Here is a 6,806-nt window from a genome sequence, read left to right as displayed (position 1 = left end):
TGATTATGTTGTACTACATGATTTAAATTTGCCAGATACAAAGCTAGCAAAATGACTGAGGTATTCACAATGAGATTAAGGGTCACCTTCAGATGGTTGAAAGAAGTTACGTAGTCTTCAACGCTCTACAAAGTATTGTGTAATGTATGAACAAGGAAGATACTAAGTTAATGACATTAACCAAAGCAAAAGTATAGCTTAATTTAATTTTTCTTTTTCTCCGCTTTTTCTTTTTACACAGTTAGACCTCAGATTTCACCGCTCTCCTCTCTTTTAATAACTTGACTCTCTGGCTGGAGACAGTGTGACGTGGTCATGTACATCAAATTGAAGTAGTTTTTTTCATGGACAGTGAAATGAATGCCAACAGTGAAATGAATGCACCTGTTGGATACGAGATGATTAAAGCCAATTCGGCGCTACGCGCCTCGTTGGCTATCTATCATTTCATACCCAACAGGTGTGAGTGGAATAATTGTTTTATTAAAAATGCCTCCAAAATATAGAAAACTAGAGTTAAATAAAAATAAAAATGCTCAAGAAATCACACATACGCTTTCCATATTTGTGGAGCATGGCATAATGGGTCATATCCCATGATGGCTAAGCCAATGAAAACTCTTGAATTGCATTATCCAATGATCCAGTTTTTAATCATGCTCTTTGCTCATGTGTTTTTTGGGATTTCTTATTTTTATTTCAGTTTAGTTTTCCACATTTGGGGGGTGTTTTTAATAAAACAATTATTCCACTCGTGCTTGTTGCATATGAGATGATTAAAGCCAACTCATGCCTAGTGCGCCTCGTTGGCCATCTACTATCTCGTGTCCAACGCGCGCTTGTGGAATAATTGTTAATTAGCCAGAGATAATGAAACACCAAGAGTTTGAACACAAAGATCACTGAGTGTGTTTATATACTAAAACCAGTCATCCTTATTACAAAATGGCAAGGTGACATAAAGATCACTGTTGGTATATTATAGTCTGTGTTCACCTCTGAGAAAGACTGAATATTTAATCTCAGACCAAAGTGTTTACTAAATGGCTTCACGGTGTAGAGAATTCGGTCTTTTTGTTTCGGGATGGGAGAGATTTTTTTGAAGCTGGACTGGCATTTTCAGTGGGGTGTTTGGAGGAAGGAGTTTAATCCAAATGGATCATCGTGTTATGATATGAGCCCTTGTTACTTCACTGATGTTGGCAGAGATTTGAATGTCTTCTGTATATGCTATAGTCTTATTTTTTACAGTAGTGGGTCATCAGCCCTCAGCCCAACACCCAACCTGGACGGCCAGGTGATAACAATTTGTCTGGTCCCCATCCTTCAACCTACCACAAGTACAAGACTCCAGATGACATAGCTCATAGGGTCATGGATACAAAAACCATCCCTCCACAATTAGGTGGTGACCCCTTAGGATGGTTGGAAGTTGCGGGGGGGAGGGAGTAAACAAATATTTGGTAGCAGGGTCTGCAAGGGTATGGATTTTATGTGGAACATAGTATGAAAAAGTAGAATTTTGTTGCGGTGTAGGCTACTGAACCTCCTCCTTAAAAGTATCTAGGAGAGATGACATACAGTATTTGCTTGGAACAATTTAAGACGGTGCTTTCTGCAAAAAGGCATATTTTCCAAGGTGGAAGACGCAGACTTCGGACTGCAGGCCAGGTGTTGGTAATAGTTTAGGTTTCAAGTTAGCCGCGTTTTTAATTCATTTAAGATGGCTGCCAACAAAAGTGCCAGAAAACTGGAAAAAGTGAGCAAAAGTGGGCAATCAGGTGGATCACTTTAAAGGCGGTGTAAGGGAAAAATGGAGATGCCAAGTGGGTGGTGGTGGGTTTTCGGGGGAATCAGGTGGATCACAGGCTTTGTAAGGCAAAAGCCAAGTGGGGGGTTGTGTGGGTTTTTTTTTTTTTTTTTTTTTTTTTTTCAAGAGAAAGGGAAAAGCCAAGTGGCGGTGGGTTTTTTTGGATGTCATGGCCATAGGGGATACCCCCTCTGCCCCTCCTCCCCTCCTCCATTTGAGTGGGCTGATGTCATGGCAAGGGGGGATACCCCCTCTTAGGAGAGCATAAAAAGAGTTGAGTTGTCGTTTTTTTTAATAGACTCACTAGACTTTGAAGAACATGATGACCAGATCGTGAAAGACTGGTTATGGAGGCAGGTTTGGCGGAACGCGACCATAGCAGAAGAATTCAGCCACGTATGCGACGGATACGATGTGGACGAACTGGGTCTGGGCGGTTTTCAAGCAAGAGAAAAAAAAAATTCTTGCTTTGTTTATAAGTCTCGTAGTTCACTTTTTGCATTTGAATGCCAAGAACAAACTACCTACATGTACATTAGCTTGGAGAACCGATAAGTTCACTAAATTTTCCGCACTCGCTGTCATTGATAATAGTGTGGTAACTGGCTTTTGCGTTTGTACTGAATGTCAGTGACCATTAGTACAAGACAAGGTCGGAATTTTTGTTTCTAGCTGATCGCGTTCCTGATCTAGTTGAAACTTGCGTAGTGTCATCTTCTGGTTGAATCTCATCGTCCTTTGCTCCTTCTTCTTCAGTAGCGTAAGTAAGGGTCCTACTGTCACCACTGTCGAGGAACGCCACTAGAAGACAGTAGTAAACATTGTATCGTCTTCTCTCTTATAGTTTGCAACAGGGCTGAAAATACTGGTTGTCTTGAGTTGACCAGTTGCAGTTGTTTCGACAAATTGAAAGGGCAATGGAGGATCTTGTCCAAAATAAGTAGCCTTCACTGCGGGGTTCTCAACAGCATAGTACATGTTCTCGTCGAGCCTGGCCAGATAGAAAGGTGATGGCTGTATTGGAGGCTGGCTAACCTTCCTTACACAAACAATGGCACCTTCACAAATTGCCACTTCTATTTATTGCCACTTCTGTCTGTGCAAGTCTTGCAAAATCAACCGGCTTTGGATCGCCCGTTTTGGTTTCATAACAGTTCATGGGCAAATAGTACTATTTAAACGTTGTCCAACTTTGACAATCACATCCGTTTTAGTCGACAAAGAGAGGTGATCACAATCTAAAAACCAACAAACACCATCAGCTACATTTACCATTGCACTGTACACAAGGATTTTGGTTGATAAGATTCGACAATTCGCAAGGTATTTCATGATCACTTACAAAACCAATTAATTTAGGGGTTTGTTGAATCTGCGTTATTTGATCTTACTTGAGTCCTGACAGAAGACGCAGGACCAAATAAACAGAACTGGTGACTAACCAACAGCTTTTTAATTTAATTTTTTTGTAGGGGTAGTTAACCCCGCATTCCATCGTTAACTACCCTTAGTTAACTACTACTGTCTTCTAGTGGCGTTCCTCGACAGTGGTGACACTAGGACTCTTACTGAGATACGGGATAGTTAACCCCGCATTCCTTTCATATTTTAATTTCACTCTGTTACAGCTGCCAAAAATAACTTTTGTCCTAGGAAACACAGTTATGGAACCCGGATCATTTTCTATTTAGAGCCATGAACGTGATCAACAAAACTGCAGTGCGATGTCTAAGACGAACCACAGATCTAGACAGTAATTCAGAAAAAACCGCGCATTAGTTTTCGGTGAACGTAAGAGAAACCTGATCTTTGTCGATTTTTGTCCAGTTTCTGAAAGAAGAGGTAAGCAAAACCAACGAAGTAAAGATAACCGACGTTGAAATCGTGCTTTATATCAATGAAATGACCTGGAAAGACGACCTTCATGCTTCAACAGACACATTAGACTTCCTGTTTTCGATTCACTGATTGGGGACTGTCCGGTTGTCTGTGTTTTATGCAAATGCAGCTCACAACGGCTGTTGAACGTTTTATAGAAAACGTCATACCATCATGAGTACAGAGATAACAAGGAAAGACATCCTGATGTTGCTTCCATTAACCGCTTTGCGTCTAGCTGATCCCATCACAGACATCCTCTCATTGATGGAAGTTTACAGTGCAGGCCACAAGATTTGGTTTGCAGTAGGACTGATTTTTTTGATTTTACCTTGCTTCGCGTTTTTTGCTATGTTCTATGGGACTAGTAAAGAAAGTACCATGAGATGCATGTTTGATTGTGCGTGTCTTTGCGGATTTCATCCGTTCTCAGCTGCTGTACAGAGACTGGAAGCTTTCATTGTCTGCAGCAGGAAGAAACTCTGGCGTGGCGAAGCAATCGAGGAGGGCTCCCACGAATTTGAAGTTCTGGACGCCTCCAAAATGTCTGCGTTGTTTGAAGCCATCTTTGAGTCAGCTCCACAATTTGTAATCCAGCTCTATGTCGTGAGTGTTCAACAGGAACCGGTGAGCATCATTCAAATGATTTCTTTACCAGTTTCATTTGTAAGTTTGGTTTGGTCTTTTAAAGCTGCGGATGAGGACGAAATAATAAACATACCCGTGAAATACAAGATTCTGCACTTTCTAACACACTTACTTCTTCTGAGCGCTCGACTGTCTGCAATCACATACTTTGTCGTGGTCTACAAGTGGTTCATCATAGGCGTCTTTATCATTCATTTCATTATCCTACGGATTATGCACTGCATTTGGCCATACACCGAGGATACTAGTAACGATTCTACTTGCGAAAAGGTGTTTAAATGGTATTTTATTTTTGGTATATCCTGGATAGGATACGAGACTTTTGATACAGATGACAATGAAACAGAGACCGCCATGAAACACCTGAAAATAATTGAGGTGTGTTCTTACATTTTTCTAGTGCTGGAAAACTTTGCTATGATCTTGCTGTACTATATCCCCTTTAAATATTTGCACCCCTGGTACTCACTACCACTTACAGTGTGTGTATGTTTATTCAGCTTTTTCGGTGTTGTTTTCAGATTTACTGTTGCTCACTTATTTATATTCAACGATGGTGCTGTCCATCCCCAATAATCGTTCATCAACTACAGTCAGTCGACCACAGCTACAATTAAGCACGTATTTTAGGATATGTTTAGGATCTATTTGATATTTGTTCAATTGGCATTGTTTTCATTTAATATTTACTCAAGCGACATTTATTCATATTTGATTAACTCAGTATTTCATTCGTTCAGGAAGTTCCCCTGCCATCGATAGAACTTTTTATGACGGGACATACTCCCTGATATTCTTTCAGTACTTCGGTTTGCTTGTAGGAGAGGATTTTCCTATTTCCATTATTGTGGGTTCGTTTTTGGGGAATAAAATATATCGGTGGTATTTACTAAACCTTAGTAGTGTGTAAACAACTGTTAAGGAATCATTTTCGGGACTTATCGTGAAAATTATCAAAAGGTTAATAAACCACCAGGAAAAGAAATATGTTCTTTTAAGAAATGTTCGGAGCTCCGTTTTATGTTAAACTGAACCGGCAATCACAGGTTAAACAAAAAGAAAATATCGAAAAGGTGCTAATAGCTTTTGAAGGAAACTCGTTTGTGGTTTATTTACTTTAAGATAATTGATATTTACTCAGTGTACTCTTATCTAGACTATGAGTGTTTCGTGTGTTCATCGTAGCTAACTGTGTTTCGACAGCTTTTCTTTATGTATTTCCGTCAGTTTTGTCTTAGAGAAGATTTTACTGCACCAGAACCATGTTAGAACTGTTCATATGAATGTTCTGGAATTTGGATTATTTTAACTTTATAATTAGTTAACGATTTCGTAATGACTTCGGACGACCTACGCTTAACCTCACTCTTACGGCTAAACTCTAAGAAACGACTTAGCTGGACATATTCTCCCAACACGTATTTCTTCCATCTTTATTGAGGTCTACTTTAATCTGTGAATCAGGACAAACAACAAAACTTCAACGAACTCTATTTCCGTTGGCATTTACGTTACTTTCATTTAAGAAACAAACATTAGCTAACATTATAATATTACATCCGAAAACGTGATTACAGCTGGCGTGCCTCCTGAGAAGCGATGTCCTTAAAGATAAAATTTTATTTTAGGTTGAATCAAGGTCACACATGTATGCACAATGAGGTGTTTTCTGAAACTTATTGAAATGACTTGCTGACCTCTACATTTCTAATACCTCCGAGGTCCGTTAGTTCTCAATCCGTGGGGATACACACAAATTTACATGCTCTTTCAGTCTAAACCTTAATTCACTTTTCATCAGGACCTACACCAAGATCATAGTTATTTTTCTGTCTGTTTATTTTCTTTTTTTGAGCATTCCTTTGCATAGAAATCTCTTGGAATAGGAATTTTTTTGCAAAAGTAAACATACCAAGATATGATGATGAAATCTCTTATTTTGGGCAACTCTAACAGCTGAAGTCATCTTTTATGCATAACAAAGATATTTGATTTAGTTAGTTTTAGTAAATTAGGTTTCTCTGACATAAATATGAGTGCAACTTATAGAAACTTCCCCTGTAACTTGTGCCAACTTCACTGATAAAAAGACTTGTAAAACTTTGAAGACACTTGGAAGACTTAGAAAACCTCTATAAGCCTGACGAAGATATCCAATAAAGTCTACGCTGTTGTGAAACAAAATCTGCTTCGTGACAATAAGTTGTCACGGAATGACTTGCAGTAAATTCATAAGAAAAAGTTTATCTGAGTTCCAGGAACTTCTATTTGCACATTCTTAATCAATATTTTTCTTTGCACAGGGACCGCGGAGAGGGAGGGGCTGGTAGGGCTACAACCCTACCACTTTTTTTTTTCTGGGATTTATTTTCTACGACTCCAGATGGCGCGCAAATGCAAGATAAATGGCGAAAGACTGTCCTTAACGTTTGTCTGTATTATCCAGATTTTTTAGCCCTATTACTTTAAA

General features: G+C 39.2%; 1 protein-coding gene across 2 annotated transcripts; it reads left to right on the top strand.

The window, feature by feature from the left end:
- The first annotated feature begins 3,416 nt into the window (after positions 1-3,416).
- On the top strand, positions 3,417-6,520 carry LOC110047681 (uncharacterized). Of its 2 annotated transcripts, none has more exons than XM_020753444.2 (2): positions 3,417-4,315; positions 4,647-6,520. In XM_020753444.2, exons 1-2 carry the CDS (start codon positions 3,863-3,865, stop codon positions 4,692-4,694), a joined length of 501 nt encoding a protein of 166 aa, XP_020609103.2. In that variant the 5' UTR covers positions 3,417-3,862; the 3' UTR covers positions 4,695-6,520. The 2 variants fall into 2 exon arrangements, with proteins under 2 accessions (XP_020609103.2, XP_020609102.2); XM_020753443.2 differs by having other exon boundaries at positions 3,418-4,315; positions 4,858-6,520.
- Positions 6,521-6,806: the final 286 nt, after the last annotated feature.

This window comes from Orbicella faveolata, unplaced genomic scaffold (genome assembly GCF_042242905.1).
Source record: "Orbicella faveolata isolate gen_17 unplaced genomic scaffold, um_ofav_v1 contig_35, whole genome shotgun sequence".
NCBI lineage: Eukaryota > Metazoa > Cnidaria > Anthozoa > Scleractinia > Merulinidae > Orbicella > Orbicella faveolata.
This window is presented reverse-complemented; position numbering and strand designations above follow the sequence as displayed.

What these genes read in the sequence shown, in the direction of transcription:
- LOC110047681 (XM_020753443.2), top strand. Translation starts at nt 3,863, where the DNA reads ATGAGTACAGAGATAACAAGGAAAGACATCCTGATGTTGCTTCCATTA. An exon ending in TGAGTGTTCAACAGGAACCG is followed by an intron (nt 4,316 to 4,857) that starts GTGAGCATCATT and finishes TGTTGTTTTCAG; the next exon opens with ATTTACTGTTGCTCACTTAT.